The sequence below is a fragment of the Spodoptera frugiperda genome, chromosome 15 (genome assembly GCF_023101765.2).
Source record: "Spodoptera frugiperda isolate SF20-4 chromosome 15, AGI-APGP_CSIRO_Sfru_2.0, whole genome shotgun sequence".
Taxonomy (NCBI): domain Eukaryota; kingdom Metazoa; phylum Arthropoda; class Insecta; order Lepidoptera; family Noctuidae; genus Spodoptera; species Spodoptera frugiperda.
Genome location: NC_064226.1, coordinates 1,462,566 through 1,481,838, shown reverse-complemented (window position 1 = coordinate 1,481,838; position 19,273 = coordinate 1,462,566). Strand labels below are relative to the sequence as shown.

Here is a 19,273-nt window from a genome sequence, read left to right as displayed (position 1 = left end):
AAGTCCCTTGTTTATACAGACGGAATAGGCCGTGTATCGAAATTCTTCTCCAAAACGTATTTGAAGATAATGACGAAATTAGACGCATATTCGGTCCAAGAGTGACCGTCATAGAGATAAGGAAGCATGTTCGGGCATGTATTCGTCGTAGGGAAGGTTACTTTGAACAAATTTTTGCAAATAAAGATGTTTTGGAAATTGCCCTTTTTTCTTTACACTCGACTTATCATCAATTAATTCATTTATTTTTGAGAATGTTGTCAATAATTGTATGTTTCTGGATAGCTAATAAACCAAGGAAGTTTTTCTAATAGTTTGTACGCTTAGTGTCATATATTTTTTTTGAAATAAATCCAGTTTGCTATCGACCAAATTAGAGACACAAAACAAAATTTGATAGGAAATTACTTGCAATTTTAAAACGAATTATATTTGTGCTATTATTAGTATTTATAAATGATAACTGATGTATTGGCAACTGATTAAAACTAAAACTACTAAAATCCAACCAGTATTTTTTTATTTATTGATGTTTTTGTAATCAATTCTGGATTTTTTTACCAAAACCAAAAATGTTGAATATCTCAGAAACTAGCCACTTTCCGCCCAAGGACCTCAGGGCTATTTTTGTAGGAAATTAGTTGTATTATCACCTCCCGAAAGGAATACGTCGAATTCAAAGTCACCCTGTATAGAAAAAACATCAACGTTAAAGTTACCCGATTGATATTAATTCTGAAAGTTCCTGTTAAATTTTTAGCAAGTAATGCCATCTGTTGTAACATTATTGTACTTATTCGTTAAGTTAAGGACACACTAGCGGAATGGTGTTCTATTGGTCTGCTTCTGGTAAACAAGTCGTTTGCATAAGCTGTTCTCTGAATTACATATTTTTAATTATGACTTATTCTTATTACTTTTATTTTATTGCTTCACTTTTTCGGGGATCCAAATACAGCTCCTTATTTTTTGACCATAAACACTAATAAGGCAGTGAACTTTTTAGAACTCTAATGACATAAAAGTAATCTTTGAGTTGTTTTCTCTTTAGTCTTTGGTAGCAGTAGGTAATGTTTGATCTGTCAAAAAATGTCTTTTTGACGTGATTTGCCGATAAAATTATTTGGATAGTTCATTTTTATAAACATGGGAGGTTCTCAAAGCACTCGAAAAGTAACTGTTGATAATGAAAATGCTATCCAAGTGTCTCAGGAAGCTTTAGACCGGATACAATCTCAGCTCACGGCAAAAGTAAATATGATGTTCCATTACATAATTTTCATCAATGTCATCACTTGTTAGGGCATAATAAAGGAGTGTTGTTGTTGTAAAAATCGTAAATAATTAGTTTTAGTCCCTACATCCATCATTATGAATTTCATGATCACAAGTGTGTCATTACTCGATCATTACTACAGGGCTTATAGGTTATCAGAAGATTGCTTGAAAGTTGAAACATCTGATTGATATCATTCTCATGTTGACAGATCACAATTCCTAAGATAGTCCTCCAAGCCTACTTTTGAGAGAATATACCATCAAGACACTCTCCAATTATGAATTATATTACATACATTTATGTTGATTTATAGATATTTTAAAAATATATCACAAATACTTTTGGATGATGTCTTCCTATGAAAAATAACACACCATACTACTTCATAGTAGTCCTCTAATTGAATCTAATATTTTAGTTAAGCCTATTTAGACACTATTACAACAGAAAATATTTTAACTAACTTCCTAAATGATATAATTTCAGCAAGCTGAGCAAAGACCCCCACCACCTGTACAATCTTACACACCACCTGCGTATGAATACAGACGCCAGCATGAGTACGCTGCTGAGGAGGCCTACTGGGCACACCGCATTGAGAAACTAAAGAGGGCACATGAGAAAATAAACAGCGGAATGCATTTGGAATATCAAAAGACGTTGAAGGAAGCTAATGATTTATTTAATATGGTTGAAGGAGACAAAGTAGCTTCTAAACTGCCACCCTGCCAAGAGGAGAAGGCTAAGGTATAGTTTACTGTATATTTATTATCTTCAGTCATCAGAAAAAAAGGCCGGCAACGCACCTGTAACTCCTCTGGTTTTGTGGGTGTCCATATGCGGCGCTGATCGCATACCATCAGGTGAATTGTCTGCTCATTTGCCTAGGTGGCAATCCACAAAAAATAAATCTATATGAAAAAATGGAATCTAAATAAAATCTTTCGAATTATGGTGAATGATTAGATAAGGTTGATAATCAGATTGGTTGACAACTTCGAATGCATATTTCCAGTACACAGTAGCAATATTGATTTTCAAATTAGGTTTCATAAATGTTTACTTAAGATAATGTTGCACTTTTATGTAAAAAAGGGGTAAGCAGAGATGCGGAAAACTGTCCTTAATTTTACCCTATGTACATAATTAAACATAAATATAAGTCTTGTTATTTGATACTTTAGTAAAATCACAATGCAGTTTGTGTTATCACAACCTGTTCCATCATACATCATCAAAAGTGTATACAACCTTTTACATCATCTTAAAATGATTCTATCTCTAATTCCAGGTTCTCCAGTGCTACAGTACAAATCCAAACAAATCACTTCTGTGTTCAGTGTTAGTGAATGAATTCAATGACTGTGTGTGCAAGAGCAGAGTAGCAGCCGTGACGGCCACGTCTTAACAACCAGAGTTATGTAAATAATCATTATAGTAAATGTTTCTGTCGACACCAAGCAATACAGACCTCAAAGGTTGCATTCGGCCGTGGAGTAGTTTTAATATTAATGCTGTATCAATAAACTGTTATTAATTTATATTGGATTTGTTCTTTTCTGAGTCAAATGTTGAATTTTAATTCTTTCTATATAATATAATAAAGTTGGTACTTAATTGAGCATTTAATATTATTCATGAGGCCTGTTCAAATAAAAATTATAGTTCTCTATAATTATCTTTTAGCTGTCCCTAACACCACCTCATCCACTTGTAACTTTTGTTTATATTATTAACACTTGAATTGCCTTGGTGTAGAAAGTACAATAAATATTAGAGATAGTCATAGACATAGTCATTTAAATTGTATTAACCATGTTCCTTGATCATATATGAATACAACCTTATCAGAAAATACATGCATATTTACATAACAACCTCATTGTTTATTTCCCATAGATAAGATTATCTGCTAAATGATATTCAAACTTAGGCCCCTATACTTATTATACTCTTTGGTACTGTCAAAAAGCCGAAATATCGACTAAACAGTTGTTACCGAAGTAACAATGACTTAGCAATAGTAAATAGTGGTTACCTATCCGTCGCGTCGTCGCTCGTCCAGATAATAAGATTCCTTAGGAATCGTGAAAATGTCGCACCATACGATAACCCAAAATGTTGAGAAAAAGAGACGTGTTCCTTTGTACCCTGGGTTCCCTGAGCTGGCGCGATCTGATGTCAGCATATACCCAGCCTATTCGAAATTAACCTTGGCATAGTAAGTACCTCCACAAAGTAATGTTTTTTTTTATCAAGAAACATGACCAATCCGTTTTCGTCTAAACACTTGTTATTGCTAATCTAGTAATTAATTTTCAGTCGAGTGGTATGCCGCCATCGATACCATTGGTCTAAAATCGCACAACGTAAGCAGTTTATGAGAGAACTACACAGTTTCGAGAAACTGCAAACGAATGCCCTGGACGGTGTGAGAGTGCACAGAGAGTTCTCGCAGGGAATCCTCTCGCACACAATACCACCGCGTCGGTATGTACAAAAGCTGACGCCAGATCCTCTGACATCAAACCAAAGGATGAGAGTAGAAGAAATTATCAGTGGAAGAGTTAACTTCAGTCAGAAGTAGAACTCAGTTTGCAACAAAGTAAATCATGAAATATCTATAGTACAAAATTAAACAATATTCTGAAATAAAACCACAATACATTCAACTTAAAGTTGTTTTATTGTTGTCAACCAGTTTCTTTTTCTTCATTTTTTTACTCTTTTCTACATTTGTTTGTAAGTAGTGCGCCTCCTTCTTAGCCTGTGATATTTCAGCTCTCAACCTCTGTTTGAGTGCAGCCCTCTCGTACGCAAGTCTTTCACTCAAATGTATCCATTTGAACCTCGGTATGTATTTGATATTCCATATCATGTCATAGTATCGGGACTTTTTTCTTGTGCCAATCTTAGTGTTGTTTAGTTTTGTTGCCACCAACTTCGCTATCTTTTTCTTCTGAAATTCTACCCAGCCCTCTGTAAATTGATTTGGCACCCGCTTGCGTTTTTCACCAGGTTCTGTAAAAAGATAGATATAATACAATGAGCATGTCTGCATGTCTAGATTTCACAGAAAATAAGTGCTAGCAGTACTATCATTGACAAGTGTGTACAATTTCCCTGAACTATACTATAATATTATAAAAATAAAACTTAGAAATATTGTCTAATATGAAGAACCAAAGCTTATTTTATTCAAGCTATAACAGAAAGATTCATCAAGAAATTAGATAAGTGAGAGAAGAGAGGGAGAAAGTCCAGACAGGCTTTAAATAAATCACATCACTGAAATTATACAACTAGCCCAAAGTGTTGATTTAATGGGTTTAATTTACACTTCTGTCATAGTTTTTAATATTTAGAACAGAAAGGCTTTAAAATAAAGATTATCAAACAATAACATAACCTCAAAAACTTACTAGCACTTGGCTGCAAATATATCCTTCCGACTTCGCCGAATTCACTGAATATTTCACGGATCTTAGCCACATTCATGTAAGGAGGGATCGTCGACAGATATATAATCCCTCGCTTCCTAGTTTTTTTCTTAATCAATGCTTTATTCCCTTTTCCGGAATCTGACGTACTGTTGGCTATTGAGCCGTCTTGGGAGCTATCCTCCCCGTCCACACTAGCCATGTCTATATCTGGCATTATAAAAACACTGTTTTAAACTTTTAATTATAAGATTTTATAATAATCAAATAAAATCACCATGCGTAGAACTCTACACGATAACGATAATAATGTCAACAGTCAATGACGTTCACAACACCCTGTCACAGTCAATGTCTTTTTACACAGTGAATGACAGAATGGTCGATCAACAGCTGATTTTGGTGAACATAGAGCAACTAGAATGAACTGTAATGAAAATTAAAACAAAAGAATTTGCGATAAGTAAGACCAGCAATATGAATCGTAGATTAGTACTTGAACTTGACGTAGTTTCACTTTATTTTTACATTGACTTCTATTTTGTTAGGTTGTGGTGCATGTATTTCAAAATAATAGTTGGCAACACTTTTTTTTTTGGTTGGCAGCATTTTTTTTTTTGGTTGGTAGCACTTTTTTTTTCTTTTAGTTGGCAACACTGGGTGCGTCATCGAGCAAAACAAAAACGTCATTCATTCCGTCAACAATCGTCATCCAGTGAGGAGTGCTTAGAAAGCCTAAAGCCACAATTTATTGTTTTTCATTGTATTATTTGCTAAATCTTAAAGATTTCTCACAATGGGTTGCGATGGTGGTACTATTCCTCGCCGAGATGAACTCGTGCGAATGAAGAAGAAGCCAGAACAGGTAAGCGTTCACTTGTAAAGATTTCACAAACAATCACTTTATATTTTGATTTCTTTTTACGCCTTGCCCCTAAGGATAATCACTAATACTTTTAAACTTTTATTGTTACAGAAAGATAAAGATGCGGAACGATCATTCAAGTGGCGTAACTGCGCTCTGTCGCAACAGCCTTTACAAGAGCCTGTGGTGGCTTGTGGCCTCGGTAGGCTGTATAGCAAGAGTTCTGTGCTTGAATCGTTGCTGGACAAAGAAACTAAGCCAGACTCCATCAACCACATCAAAAACCTTAAGGTATGTATCATTTTGTGTCAAAACTAGAAAATACCACAATATGTTAGTTGGAATTGGAATAATACAAATTGGAATTGTGTACATTCCAACATGTGGTGTTTTTTGTTGTTAGCAACAAATCTTATTAGTTCCGTTATTCATGGTAGAGTCAGCTTTTATTCTTGTTTAATAGTTAGTATTTACTTAATGACTTTTATAACTAAATTAGTTTAATGTGATAAATGTGAAAGTGTGTGTGTTTGTGGTGTTTTCTGGTCTTTCTTTCATTAATGGCATGGTGTTTATGTCTGAAAGTTAGCTGTAGAGAGAAAGAGAGAGCAATATAGGCCTACCTTCTTTTTGTTGACACCTAAAGTTTAATTAAGAACTATATCTTATTGGTCAATTTAAATTCCTGCATCTAATATATTATGTACATTTTAAATATCTTCAATACAAATTGGAATTGTGTACATTCCAACATGTGGTGTTTTTTGTTGTTAGCAACAAAATCTTATTAGTCCCATTGTTCATGGTAGAGTCAGCTTTTATTCTTGCTAGATTATTTAATCAGCATACTTTAATGTGATATATGTGAAAGAGTGTTTGTTTGTGGTCTTTTTTTCATTAATGGACCAATTTTATGGCATGGTGTTGTGTTTGTGGTGTTTTCTGGTCTTTCTTTCATTAATGGCATGGTGTTTATGTCTGAAAGAGAGAGCAATATAGGCTTACCTTCTTTTTGTTGACACCTAAAGTTTAATTAAGAACTATTTCTTATTGGTCAATTTAAATTCCTGCATCTAATATATTATGTACATTTTAAATATCTTCAACAATATTTCTTTTTTTTTAGGACATCAAAGACTTGAAGTTGGTGAAAAACCCTGCATACACAGCAGCTGATCACACCGAGGGTGCTGTGGGTGAGGGCAATGCCCCCTACATCTGCCCCATTAGTGGGCTGGAGATGTCCGGGAAGTTCCGCTTTGTCTTCCTCTGGAGCTGTGGATGTGTCCTCGCTGAGAGAGCACTCAAAGAAGTTAGACAGAATCTCTGTCACATGGTAAGTTTTATAACTTTTTATCAAAATGTAAAGGACTAGCAAAACTAGTGCTTAATGAATTGTGTTCTTTGTACTCTAATTGCTAAAATTCTGTTCTCTAGAGTAGATAATTGAGTATTGAAGTTTTTTAAAGTTAACAAGTATTTCTAGATTGCCTCATGGTCTTAAAAAGCTATGAGCAAATGATTTTCCATGTTTTGGAGTGACCTATTACTACAATGTTATCTCTCACACACTAGTTTACTATCATTGACCTTTCCTATTTCATGTTTGATTTATTAGTGTCTGAGGTCATGTTGCTTGTGGTGGCCTGCATCATCTCGCAATCTGTGTAAAATTAGGCCACCATGCCACTACTGATAAACTTGCTCCCATTTCTTAAATTATCAAATACAACATGTCTAATTTATTGCTTTTATCTTTGTCCCCAGTGTCAGCAACCATTCACAGATAATGATATAGTACAATTAAATGGAACTGATGAGGATATAGAAAAACTGAGGGAAAAAATGGCAGTCCGAGTTGCTAGCAGAAAAACTAGTAAGAAGTCAAAGGCAGAAAAAGCACCAAAGACTGAAGTTAAGATAGAGCCATTGACTCCAGGACCATCCACCTCTACTGAAGTATCCACAGATGTAAAACCAGAGAATGATGTAAATGTTAAAAGTGAAGCTGAGCCGGAGCCTAGCTCGAGTAATGCAGTTAAGAAGGAAATTGAAACTATACCATTATCTCTGCCGAAGTACAATCCCAACAAGCAGGCGAGAGGACATTTCGGATCTTCAAAGCGCGTCCACCCTACAGAACTGGCCCAAGACCCATCATACAAGAAGACCAAGAAGGATTACAGTGTAGCTAAGGATCCTCAGACCAGTGAAGTGTACAAATCATTGTTCACTTCCCATAAAACTGATAAAAGCCAGCAGAGGGCCCATTGGGTCACATATAATCCTTTCTACAATTAATATATTGTATGGAAATTATGACGCATCCATAAAATAACATGTGGATGAAACATGTTAAACATACTGAAAAAGTAGTTAATTTATGATGTTAGTCCACTATTGTGGCAATCGCCGCGGATCTGTTGTGTCCAAATTTAATTTAATTGTAAATATTATGTTATTAAATAAAATACATATAATCAATAGTAATGTTATTTTTATTTCAATACAAATCAGTAATAAATATTGCACTAAAAATTGCACATCGAGACTAGTGACACAAATCCAATATTACACATTTTAATTTGTGCTTCTGATACACCAACTTACACCTATAGCCAATAAATATTATTAAAATTAAAGGAGCCGTCCATTAATCACGTGTGGTATTTTTAACTATTTTTTGACCCCGCCTCCCCCTTGGTGATATGTGGTGAGATGTTAGATTAACCCCCTCACCCCCAACCAACATCACGTGTATTTTTTTAATACACAAAATATGAGTGGGTTTACATTTTGTACGTAATACAAGTATCTAAAAATATCATCTAAATTGGTTTAATTTTGAAAGGCATAGTTATAAATTATTCTCATTTATGGGGAAGTCGAAAAAACCCCACACTACTCTTCGTTTTAATGTTTAAAAATCCCACGTTTGGCGATTAAATTAGTACACGTGATATTTTATAAAGTCGTCCCTCACCGTGGTGATTTTTTGTCGAACCGTACATAGATACATATATACATATCGTCATGCGTTTAATCCCCGAAGGGGTAGGCAGAGGTGCACATTATGGCACGTAATGCCACTGAACAATGTACACCCACTTTTCACAATTTTTGTTGTAAGTCCCATGTAATAGGTGGTGAGCCTATTGCCACATACCGGGCAGATTTCCAGACTCCGTGCTACTACTGAGAAATTTTCGAAAATCCGAGAAAAGCCCAGCAATTTGCCGAACCCTCTCCCCTAATTGAGTCCCACGCAATTAATGGACGTCCCCAAATAATGGAATGTTAAAGATCAGATTACCCCTAAAAATACTGTAAACGTGTGTATAGGAACAACAGACAAAACAAACCTACCCTTTCTAAATGTGATCTGGCAAAAAGAGAGTGCAAAGTGATAAAAAAAATATGCCTAACATATTGAAAACTGTGTCTAATTAACATTTTTAAAATAAGACTGTATGTACTCTGTCGATGATTAAATGTGAAATTCATAGGACTAATTGGGGCAGTTATTTACCTACTATGTACTCTTTGGTAATAAGACTAAATTCAACTACGAGAAGCACATTCACTAGAACATAATAATATTAAGCTGCTGTGTCCTGTTGTACTGATGCCAGGGTGGCCTCGATGATGAGGTTGAAGTCCAACTCGTTGAGGCTGGCCTTCGCTGTCAACAAGTCCAGGAACGTGTCCAGTGGAGACAGCCGCTCCCCTGAAGGCAGAGCTGCTATGCCTGGAATAGGGAATTGCGAATTTAATGGCTTTACGGAATAGTTTCTTAATGTGAAAAGTGTTCATGATAGAATAGACCTTGTCGCGAGATTTAGTTGTACATAAATATATCTCATATTGTTTTGACAAGCCTGCTTCAATCATTTAAACCACTGCAACTTCAGTAAATCATCGCAAACCACCAGGCAAATCGGTGATCAAACGCCGCCGTCATACTAAACATAAAAAAGTTAATTGCGCGACGTCGCCGCGCACGCTGCTCACAAATATGAGTCCCGTTATGACTTGAAACTATTACAATTATTTTCAGTCATTACACGTGAGTAAACCGTTACTTTCAATAAGCATGTCTTATGCCAGTTACAAAAGTATGCAGTACCAGTGTCCTTGACGGGGCGGTGTCGCGTGAGTTCGTGCGCGGCGGCGCTGCCCCCGCTGAGCAGCGTGTGCGCGTGGTCCCGCGCCCGCAACACGAGCGCGGCGCGGTGCGCCCAGCACGCCAGCGCGCGCCGCGCGCGGCCCTCGCCCACCAACTGGATCAGCCGCAGCTTGTTGTTCACGGCCGTCTTGTTCTCGTCGTCTTTGGCTGCAGACAATATTGGGATTGGTATCATCATCATCAACAGCCTATAAGTAGCCACTGCTGACCAAAGGCCTCTTTTCGCACGGAGAGGTATGTGATAGGTATAGTTCAATTTAAATTCATGCAAGAAAGAATAAAAATTAGTAGCTGATTTACAACTGATATTTTTCTGCCACGTTAGGGTCTAATCAAAATGTCTGTTGCCTCGTTAATATTGTGCGAACGAATTTGGTGAAAGCCGAAAACCAATCAAATGTTATAAAATAAGGTCGGGAGAAATGGTAACTTTTTTCCAGATCCGTATGTGATATCTATCTTTAGATGAGTAGATAAGAGGCAACAATTCCCCTCAAAAAAATTTACAAAGTAAGTAAGGTAAGTAAAAAAATACATAGTTCATAAAATCAAATCAAATTACTTACAGGCAATAATAGCCTTCATAACATCAATTTGCAGCTCGAAGACATTGCGGTGTACATACTGGACGAATGAGTGGAACGGTAGCGTGCGGTAGCCGAGGTAAGTGAAGAAGGAACTGAACCCCTGAGGCAGGGGAAACGCGATGGAGTCCGTCGCCAAGTAATACTGCTCCAGGACTTTGAACACTATGAACGCGTGCGTTGGGTCCATTTCATCGCTGCAAAATAAAAAATATGTCAGTTTATGTAGGTAACAATGGTTCGTTGAATGATACGTACAAGTTTAGTTAAAACAGAAAGACAAATGTGATTATAAACAATGAATAAGTTTAAGCCCGTTCAAAATGGATAAAATGGTAAAGTAGCAATTCCAACTTTCACACACGTTTAGAATAATAATGTAAAAAACACACACCCATATGAAGGTGATTCCTTGACTTTAGTACAAACCATTTAGCCAAGTTCTTACCTTTGATCCTTGTTTAGAACAAAAAACAAATGGATTAGGATTAAACAAGACTACAAAATGAATACCAAATAACATAGCTCTATGGCCTAAGTTTAAGCAATTAACCGCAAATTAAATGAAAAACAGAAAACAACACAATATGAAACCAAATGACCTGGAACAACGCTGCGAACATAACTTCTCCACTAGAATACCTACTTAGAGAGACCTCCTAACGTCTCCTATGGATTTAGCAAGAACCTTAGGAGGTGGTGGTGTAAAACTCCATAAGTAGGTAGGTATGTGGAGGACAGAAGCAAAAACGAAAACCAAACAAAACACTACGGTCCGACAAAATCGTGTACGATCACCTAAGGTGTAACGCAATAACGGTTGAAAGAGACTTGAATGGTACCTTAACTGAACCTCTGGATGGAGGATTCTTTTCAAACATTGAGAACCCAAGTCCTTTTACATACCGATTAGGCAGTTCGTTTTTCCTGACGCGGTTGCCATAGCCGTTGCATATCAAATTGAAAAAACGGGTAATCGGCGGCGGCTAGCCGCGCGGTCAACTGCTATTGCGTAAGGGTTAACAGATCGGGCACGAACTTGTCTCCTTCAAAACCAAAACACGAGCAAGCACAATGGGGCACAAGACAGGGCGAACACTAGTTAGTGTCAGTATCCGTACATGAAGGAGAAGCCGCGTTGCTGGTGGTGTTGCGGCGCGGCGGCCAGCGGGCGCGTGAGAGCGCGGCAGAGCGCGCGCGCCGCGTCCAGCTGCGCCGCCGCCCAGCGCGTCGCTACGGCATGCACCCCACTCTCCACGCCCCCGCCCCCACCACGCCCGCCCGCGCCCCCCGCGCTCTCCCGCATCAGGTGCACGCTCACCTCACGCAAGTTCTGTCCCCACCGCATATCATGCTCATTTACTAGTACTATGTTAATCGCGATGCGAGTATTAGATGTGTTATGTGTCATGCATTTTGTTGCTTACTTAGTAGGGCCTGTTTCACAATGTCTGGGTAGTCACTACCAGGTAAATTTTAACATAACTTTAGTATAAAAGTGGTGAAACAGGTCCTTATTACATTAAAATGTCAGTAAATTAGTGTGTTGTGAGTTAGAGACAGTGTGTCGTTAGAAAAGAAAGTAAGTTACCGCAGCGATGATATGTTCCTGCTTGCTGGCGGTGCAGACGTCGAGCTCGAAGAATGGCAGCAGGTCCTGTCCGCTGCCGATGGACGAGCGCCGCTGCGGAGCGCTCAGTGGGGGCGGCGGCGCGCCCGGGGACAGGGGGGTGCTGCAGCGGGATAGAGCTTCAGGCTGTTGGGCAGAAGCATACAGTTCTAAGTTTATAACTACAATATCGTTGATATAGGACACTATAGCTCATATACCAATCTAAAGACGAGCGACTAGTTTACCACAACATTTTGTTTAAACGAACTAATCATAATCATTATCGAACCACTACAAAAAAGTCTTCTCTTCCGCTCCCTTAGAATGGTGATCGTCAAACGATTTTTTGACAATGAAAATGAACTTCTCCCACCAACGTACCTGGTAGCAGTGCAGGCTGACCCGCAGTTTGTCGATGACGGCCTGCGGTTGCAGTCGCTTCTGCGCCTGGTCGTTGAGCGCGGCCCAGAGCCGGGTCCACACGTCCTCGGCGAACTGGCACACGCGCTGCCGCGGCGCCAGCACCACCACCGAGCTGTTCCACAGCTTCTCCTGGCTCACCGACACACACATGTCGCGAACCTGTGAAAGTAACTTTGCTAATGTAGACCTGCCCTTATTCTAAGTTTCTGCAATAAAATTGGTAAAACGTGATTTTCTTCCCATTGGGTTATCTTTTCTACTGTTATGTAGTAATGACTAATTCCGGACCTGTATGACCTTAACACCTTTAATAAAAGAGGGCACTCCTTATTAAAAGGCTGGTGTTATATTTGTAATTCCTCTGGGGTTGTGTTGTTGTTCACCTCTTACAATCAGGTCCGTTTGCTCATTTATATCATATCTCATTAAAAGGACACAAAACATTCATAACAGTCAACAATGCAAAGGACAATACACGGTAGACAATTTACAGCAATAGTTCCTAAGTTTTAATTAGAGTAAGCTCAGTAAGCAAAAACAATGAGCGAAATCTACAATAATTTTACCTTGACATCAGCAAACTTGAGGTGTTGTGTGAAGGGCAACATCTTCATGAGGTTGAGAGCCGATGCGGGCAGAGAGCGACGGGTCACCGCGTACGTGGTACCAATCAGGTACTCCTGCATCACTCGCTGGAACGCCCCGAACCCATCGCGTTGGTTTAAGCACATCCAGGATATCAGCTGAAATATCACTGCGATTTTAATACAAGGCCCCCGGTGGTCTGCATCTTAAGTGGGTGTGTAAGGGCCGTAGGTACTAGGTAATGCTCTAGTTTCTACCTACTCGTAACACGACTTTGAAACATAACTGCGTTAGTATGAAATAATCTTATTTATTTAGGGCATCTAAGGTCAATAAGGGCGATGTGTGTAATATAAGTGTAGTAGAGCAATGCTTCGGCACGAATATAAGCACGACCAGAGTGATACAGAAAACCGACGTGAAACAACGCTCGCGTTGTGTTTCGTTGTGTGAGTAAGGTTACCGGAGGCCCCTTCCCAATTCCCGATTCCCCAACAACCCCCAAATTCCTAACTCCCAAAAGGCCAGCAACGCACTTGTAATGCCTCTGGTGTTTCGGGTGTCCATGGGCAGCCACGATTGCTTACCATCAGGTGATCCGTCAGCTCGTTTACCGGCTTATACCATAAAAAAGGCGCTTGCATGACGCAAATATACAATAGCTAGTTTGATTAGCATTTATACTGTTTCACTATCTTATAATTCTTGCCAATAGAGAAAAAATAAATTATACTAAGCTGAGCATTAGGTGCAATATGTTACCTCTTCAGCCAAATCCATGTTGCCATCATGCTGTATCAGATAATGGAGGATAGCCAACTTATTCTCTACAGCCGTGTTACTCTTGAAGGTGGCTGTTAGATCCTTATCGGCGACGATCATGGTGACTACGTCCAGGGTGTTCAGGTCGACCATGGCATGTGGTCCCCAGCCCAGGATGGGAGCCAGACTGGGCCCACTGTCACACTCCTCCATGGGTATCACGATGTGGCAGCAAGGTTCATGGTACAAACTGATGTCTATCATTTGTGTGTAGAGCATCGGAATGTTGACTAGAAGGTGGTTGTCTGTAATTAAATGAGGATCTTGATGCATTCGCTCACGTGGTGGTTATCATAATGGCGGTTAGACTAATTTGCAGTATTATTGAAATACCTATAACTAAACTGATAAAAAGTTATTTTGGAATTGCAAAATAAGGTAAATAAACAGACAATTAATTCAACGGTAAAATTTAATGACAGGATAAGGAAATTTAAAAATGTTAACGGATAAAATAGATGCGTAGGTGTGTTGTTTTTGACACATTTTATAATTAGCTTATATTATACAAAACCTATCAACAGACAGGTATTAAAATTGATTATTAGTGCCACACTCACCAGCATAAAGAGTGTAGGATGGTCTCAAAGACTTGGCGAGCGACCAGGGCAGGTCAGGAACCACACTGTGGACCACGCATCCGTGCTGCAGTAGTGTGATGGAGTACGCAAAGTTCACTCCAGAGTCCTTCAGATCAGCACTGTCTTCCAGCACCAAGGATGTTGTGGAGTCATCTAGAGGCTGTTTGATTGAAAGAAAGAAAGAAGAAAAATGGTTTAAAATTTTATTATGCTACTAGATTACCGTCTGCAGCTTCACATGTGGTTCTCATTAGGTTTACTTTCCTTGATCTTCATGATCGAGACGTGATCTTCATATGCTTTACCTACTTTACCCTCCCGCCTTAGGTGAGGCGGGAAGGAGTGTCAGACTTTTACTGACTAAAAACCACCCCATTCCTTCTTTAAGCCGGAACCCCGGTAACCTGTTACGTTGCCCGCAACTCCGGATTGCTTTACTTTCCTTGAGAATCGCTTTATCAACTGATAGGTTAGAACCAACATGAAATCTAGTACCTAATAAATTGCAAAAAAAATAGAAACCATAAGATTCATTATGTTGACAAAAACCACTTACTTTATAAAGATAATGATGGCATATACACAGAACGCCTTTCTGATCGCACACAATCTGAAGGTCCAGACTGCAGTCGTGCACGCGTAGAGGGATGGGGTCATCCTCGTACGCGCCGCAAGCCGCTCCCTCGCCCGAACTCGACACGTGAGGCAAACTCAACGGGATGTTCAGCTGTTGTCAGTAAGATCTTGTTAAAAAGTAATCAAAAGAGATGCGAAAATACTTTTGACTATGTGGTTGCAACACCAGAAACGGCTTAAGTCCGTTGCCCACCATGTGGTTGCAACACCAGAAACGGCTTAAGTCCGTTGCCCACCATGTGGTTGCAACACCAGAAACGGCTAAAGTCCGTTGCCCACCATGTGAGAAACTGTTAACTTATGCTATTGTTTTGAGATTGGTTAAGTTCGCGGCTTCCAATCCCAGGTACAACAGGGTGCACCTAATTAGTACAACGGCAACACTAGAGGGTTTAGTACGGGTTTGTTTTACGTTTAACAAGATTGAAACTAGAGTGCGTTCGACGCTCCGTTTGGTTTGTTCATTCACGCCGAACGCGGTCTCTTTTCGGTTTCGTTCAACGCAAAGCATACTAAGGATACAGAAGCTAAGGCTTAAGTCGATTGGGGAAACTGTTTAATTGCACCATCAGTTTGGGGATTCCTCCTCCCCATAAATGATGACGCAAATAGGTGGGGCATCCGAAACTCGCTTGCCAAAATTAAATGTAGACGTAATAGGTAGTAGATAATAATAATAAAAAATAGTTAATTGGCAAAGTGACTAGTTAGTTGCCTAGTTTGAGTATTGGCATTCATTCAGGTTTGTAGGTAGGTATTCTTGGTTATTTTAAATGTCCGACGAAAGTTAAACTATAAATAGAAATAATGATTGGAATAACAAGTCGGCACCTATTGTTACTAGCGCACCACCTAGTAGGTAGTATAAGTATTTAAATATCTATGAATGAGTGCAAAACTAATTTCAAATACCTACCTGATGCTATTTTTAATAAACCATGTTGAGTTATGTACTATTTCTATTTTATGTCATCCTGTGCAATAGATTAATAAATATGACAATGAATGACCCATATGAATATCCATACCTCGTTGATGATTAATTAATTTATGTCATTAGCTAATGGTACTTAGCTTGTTTATCGGAATAAGTCAATGAGCTTCTAGCAAAATAAGCACCTCATTAATTAAAGTTATAAAATTGCCTAATTAGTTAATTAAAGTATATAAAATACATACAACAGTCTCGTGCGGCAAGTCGGCGTGAAACTGAAACGCGGATAAGGTCGGTGTCATTTCCGACGGAGATTTCACTTCTTCACCTTCGGCAAAACTCTGAGTCGGCTGCCTATAGTGTATGTAGTACAACACCTGGAAAAAATATACAAGTTACTACGGATCCAGTGAGGACTTTTTAATTAGGTAGGTGCTATACAACTGGCTTAGTGAATACGTCTGATTAACTGATGGCTACTGTACATGATGTCGCTGTCGCGGGTACGATAGCCACGTGGAACAAGACATTGTGTGATCCACAAATTGTTGTTCTGGGTCTGGGTTGATGAAATTGTATCAGTATTTAGCATGCGTGGGAACTGCGGTCAAGTTCTAACTTTGACTAAAGGTTAGTTATACGGGCCTTTTCAACGAAGCTGTAGTAACTCTCGCTACGCAACTGCGTACGTTTTCTGTAGGTAGGAAGTTCTAATTTTGTTGTAACGACAAAAAATATTAATAGGTAAACACAGCAAGACATGATAGGATAAAGAAAGCAGATCTATCTCAATTTTATTAATAGTTTTATTGGTTAACGACACCGTCTCTCTCAATGTAGTGGTTATTTTCGTAAGAATCTAGGAAGTCGCGATAGCCCTGCGGTTAGCGGTGTTAGATCTACCGCGATACCGATGTCCGCGAGTTCAAATCCGGAAACCAACTGATACTTTTTCAAGATAATTTGTAACAAAATATTTCGTTAATAGTCGTAATTATGCTTAAATAATAGATGTCGAAATTTATCAATTCCTTATTTATTATTCTTTACATTTTTTTTTGTGTATAAATTTTAAGATAATATGCAAAAAAAATTGTATATTGTTTTTTTTTTATGGAATAGGGGGCAAACCAGCAGACAGGTCACCTGATGGTAAGCCATCAGCGCCGGCCATGGACACCCGAGGAGTAACAGGTGCATTGCCGACTTTTAAGAATGCACTCTTTACTTGGAGGTTTAAAGGTGGTATTGGTTGGTGGTAGTGGTATGAAAATACATTTGATGTGCGAGGCAGAAAGCAGTTTTAATTATACATATTTAGTAACTTACCTGATTTACACAGTCCCATTGTGCCCATGAGAATACTTTGACAATCTTCTCAGGTTCAGGATAAATGCCATCAAAACCCCATTTGTCAGTGCCATCGTCACATTCATTGAGGAACATAGGGGTGCGGTATATTTTGATACCTAGGAAAATAACCAACATTTTATAACATTGACACCCTGGCCCAGTGCCAGAGTTGGCTCGAAAACTGTAATTTTATTAGTAAAAAAAGAAGTAAAATTAAATGACAGAAATAATCGAATGACTGCAGCATATTTTGTTGATGATTAAGACATATTAATATTGTATTGTGAGTCTGCTATTAGCCAATAATGACCCACATTTATGATAATTATTATTTAGTAGATTAATTATTACTGTGTAACACTTTTTAAGTCAATATTGCGTAATCTTAATACTGAGATTGTTTGTTTTATATATTTTTCATAATTTAATATCTATCTACTCCAATGGAAGACAAGTGTTACCATTATTTATGGCTGAAATTATTTAGATATTTTGGTATGTTGATAGACGAACTTATGAGTTGGTTTGATTACACAAATATATCTCAGTTTTAACGAAACTTGATGGGTGAATGAGCAATATTTATATGAATGCAAGTAAAAGTTGGTTTATTAGAAAGTTGGATAATTAAACTTACATTCCAAATGCTTGAACAGTAAGAATCTGTCATTCCTTATACCGGGACTGTACTTGGTGCTTTTTCCATAGACATATTGAACCATGATTTGTTTGATAGACGGATCTTCTACAGCCTCAGGTGTCCTATCACTCTCAGGCAGTAAGCAGACCAAATAGGGACAGTATAAAGATTCCTTGTTCTCATCATTTTCATTTGCAAGCTTCTTCACAATGTACACTAATAATGTGTGTGTAGCGTTCACAGATGCTTGTATTATATTCAATTTCTCATCGAAAGTGTGAAGAACAATCAATGTTTTGTTCTTATTGGTATATGATCCAATATTTAAAACCTCTTTGCCATCCTTATCTGAGACCCAGCTTAGGAGTTGCGATCCGTCTTGTTCCTGGCCCAAGAGACGCCATTCTCGTGCCGTCACTTCTGGAAATTTAACAAAACATGAAATGCAATAATATGCTCTACAATACATGATTGGGGAGTGGAGTTTACGTCCAGTGTACCTATCTATTGGCAAAGTTAGGCTGGATTTTTCATTGTTTATGTTTATTTGATTATTTTTATCAAGAAAATCTTTTTTACATAAACTCGTAGGGTGTTGTTTGTCATTCTCATGTAAAGACAATAATCGTGTTTCTGTTACCTTCTTCGCCTTGCGCTTGTAGCACGCCACATAATTTCACTGCTATATTTTGAACCGCCATAATGTTATATGACCGATATTCACTGTAAATTCACCTGCAGTTCACATAATACATAAATATGTCACCGTATCGCCACGTTATCAATATCGAAATAGCGCACCTTTATTGACTTTTCTCGCTCATTTTCTATCAGCTGGCGACCAGCTGAGATACAACATGAATTTAGCTATTTAACAAAATGCCAACAACAAGGACAAACATTGTGCCCGTTAGTGTGGTAGCACTGTGGCGCTAGTGCATTTTTTACCCACTAGACAAGAAGCGTTGGTCGTCAGGCGCAGTTCCATTTTACACAACAATTGGTTAGAGTGTTAGTGGATATTTAAGATATTCTACCATTTTTGCTTTATTTTGTAAATCTAAACCACCTATTTCGAAAATAAAGTCAAATAGTAGGCCAAAACACGTTAATGTATAATATTAGGAATGACTTTTGGAAAGATTTCGCATATATCTCCCGTGAGCTGATAAAATTTGCGGTAAATTTGATTACTACTGCCTTATAATAATTTTATTAACGAGTCAAATAAAAAATAGATCAAGTAAACAAACATTTATCGTTATTTAGAAAACGCTCAATTTCTTCATGTAATGGATTACATTTAACAACTGACGTTTCGTTTTCAGAAGAA

General features: G+C 38.2%; 5 protein-coding genes across 5 annotated transcripts; 3 read left to right on the top strand and 2 right to left on the bottom strand.

Moving 5' to 3' along the window:
• The first annotated feature begins 1,038 nt into the window (after positions 1-1,038).
• On the top strand, positions 1,039-2,900 carry LOC118275883 (uncharacterized). Its single transcript, XM_035594008.2, has 3 exons — positions 1,039-1,251; positions 1,766-2,026; positions 2,571-2,900. Exons 1-3 carry the CDS (start codon positions 1,147-1,149, stop codon positions 2,685-2,687), a joined length of 483 nt encoding a protein of 160 aa, XP_035449901.1. The 5' UTR covers positions 1,039-1,146; the 3' UTR covers positions 2,688-2,900.
• A 249-nt stretch (positions 2,901-3,149) lies between these two features.
• Positions 3,150-3,914, top strand: LOC118275894 (uncharacterized). The gene is made up of 2 exons (XM_035594018.2): positions 3,150-3,500; positions 3,602-3,914. The coding sequence occupies exons 1-2, from the start codon at positions 3,373-3,375 to the stop codon at positions 3,864-3,866; spliced, it is 393 nt and encodes a 130-aa protein (XP_035449911.2). The 5' UTR covers positions 3,150-3,372; the 3' UTR covers positions 3,867-3,914.
• Positions 3,915-3,946: 32 nt separating this feature from the next.
• Positions 3,947-5,050, bottom strand: LOC118275875 (uncharacterized). The gene is made up of 2 exons (XM_035593996.2): positions 4,702-5,050; positions 3,947-4,300 (listed from the first exon to the last, which is right to left on the bottom strand). Exons 1-2 carry the CDS (start codon positions 4,934-4,936, stop codon positions 3,948-3,950), a joined length of 588 nt encoding a protein of 195 aa, XP_035449889.2. The 5' UTR covers positions 4,937-5,050; the 3' UTR covers position 3,947.
• Positions 5,051-5,404: 354 nt separating this feature from the next.
• LOC118273824 (replication termination factor 2) lies at positions 5,405-8,070 on the top strand. The gene is made up of 4 exons (XM_035590984.2): positions 5,405-5,584; positions 5,696-5,875; positions 6,711-6,920; positions 7,352-8,070. The coding sequence occupies exons 1-4, from the start codon at positions 5,516-5,518 to the stop codon at positions 7,883-7,885; spliced, it is 993 nt and encodes a 330-aa protein (XP_035446877.1). The 5' UTR covers positions 5,405-5,515; the 3' UTR covers positions 7,886-8,070.
• A 752-nt stretch (positions 8,071-8,822) lies between these two features.
• LOC118273820 (protein pigeon) lies at positions 8,823-18,842 on the bottom strand. The gene is made up of 14 exons (XM_035590970.2): positions 18,581-18,842; positions 17,938-18,360; positions 17,277-17,416; positions 16,193-16,324; positions 14,934-15,104; positions 14,357-14,537; positions 13,737-14,041; positions 12,956-13,132; positions 12,348-12,548; positions 11,946-12,110; positions 11,476-11,687; positions 10,337-10,551; positions 9,711-9,917; positions 8,823-9,332 (listed from the first exon to the last, which is right to left on the bottom strand). The coding sequence occupies exons 1-14, from the start codon at positions 18,639-18,641 to the stop codon at positions 9,184-9,186; spliced, it is 2,739 nt and encodes a 912-aa protein (XP_035446863.2). The 5' UTR covers positions 18,642-18,842; the 3' UTR covers positions 8,823-9,183.
• Positions 18,843-19,273: the final 431 nt, after the last annotated feature.

Coding starts and splice junctions, on each gene's coding strand:
- LOC118275894 (XM_035594018.2), top strand. CDS start 3,373: ATGTCGCACCATACGATAACCCAAAATGTTGAGAAAAAGAGACGTGTT. Junction 3,501..3,601: donor TCGAAATTAACCTTGGCATA/GTAAGTACCTCC, acceptor ATTAATTTTCAG/TCGAGTGGTATGCCGCCATC.
- LOC118273820 (XM_035590970.2), bottom strand. CDS start 18,641: ATGGCGGTTCAAAATATAGCAGTGAAATTATGTGGCGTGCTACAAGCG. Junction 11,688..11,945: donor AGGAACATATCATCGCTGCG/GTAACTTACTTT, acceptor CGGTGGGGACAG/AACTTGCGTGAGGTGAGCGT. Junction 9,333..9,710: donor CCGCCCCGTCAAGGACACTG/GTACTGCATACT, acceptor TCCCTATTCCAG/GCATAGCAGCTCTGCCTTCA.
- LOC118273824 (XM_035590984.2), top strand. CDS start 5,516: ATGGGTTGCGATGGTGGTACTATTCCTCGCCGAGATGAACTCGTGCGA. Junction 5,585..5,695: donor TGAAGAAGAAGCCAGAACAG/GTAAGCGTTCAC, acceptor TTATTGTTACAG/AAAGATAAAGATGCGGAACG. Junction 6,921..7,351: donor GACAGAATCTCTGTCACATG/GTAAGTTTTATA, acceptor CTTTGTCCCCAG/TGTCAGCAACCATTCACAGA.
- LOC118275875 (XM_035593996.2), bottom strand. CDS start 4,936: ATGCCAGATATAGACATGGCTAGTGTGGACGGGGAGGATAGCTCCCAA. Junction 4,301..4,701: donor ATATTTGCAGCCAAGTGCTA/GTAAGTTTTTGA, acceptor ATCTTTTTACAG/AACCTGGTGAAAAACGCAAG.
- LOC118275883 (XM_035594008.2), top strand. CDS start 1,147: ATGGGAGGTTCTCAAAGCACTCGAAAAGTAACTGTTGATAATGAAAAT. Junction 1,252..1,765: donor AATCTCAGCTCACGGCAAAA/GTAAATATGATG, acceptor ATATAATTTCAG/CAAGCTGAGCAAAGACCCCC. Junction 2,027..2,570: donor GCCAAGAGGAGAAGGCTAAG/GTATAGTTTACT, acceptor CTCTAATTCCAG/GTTCTCCAGTGCTACAGTAC.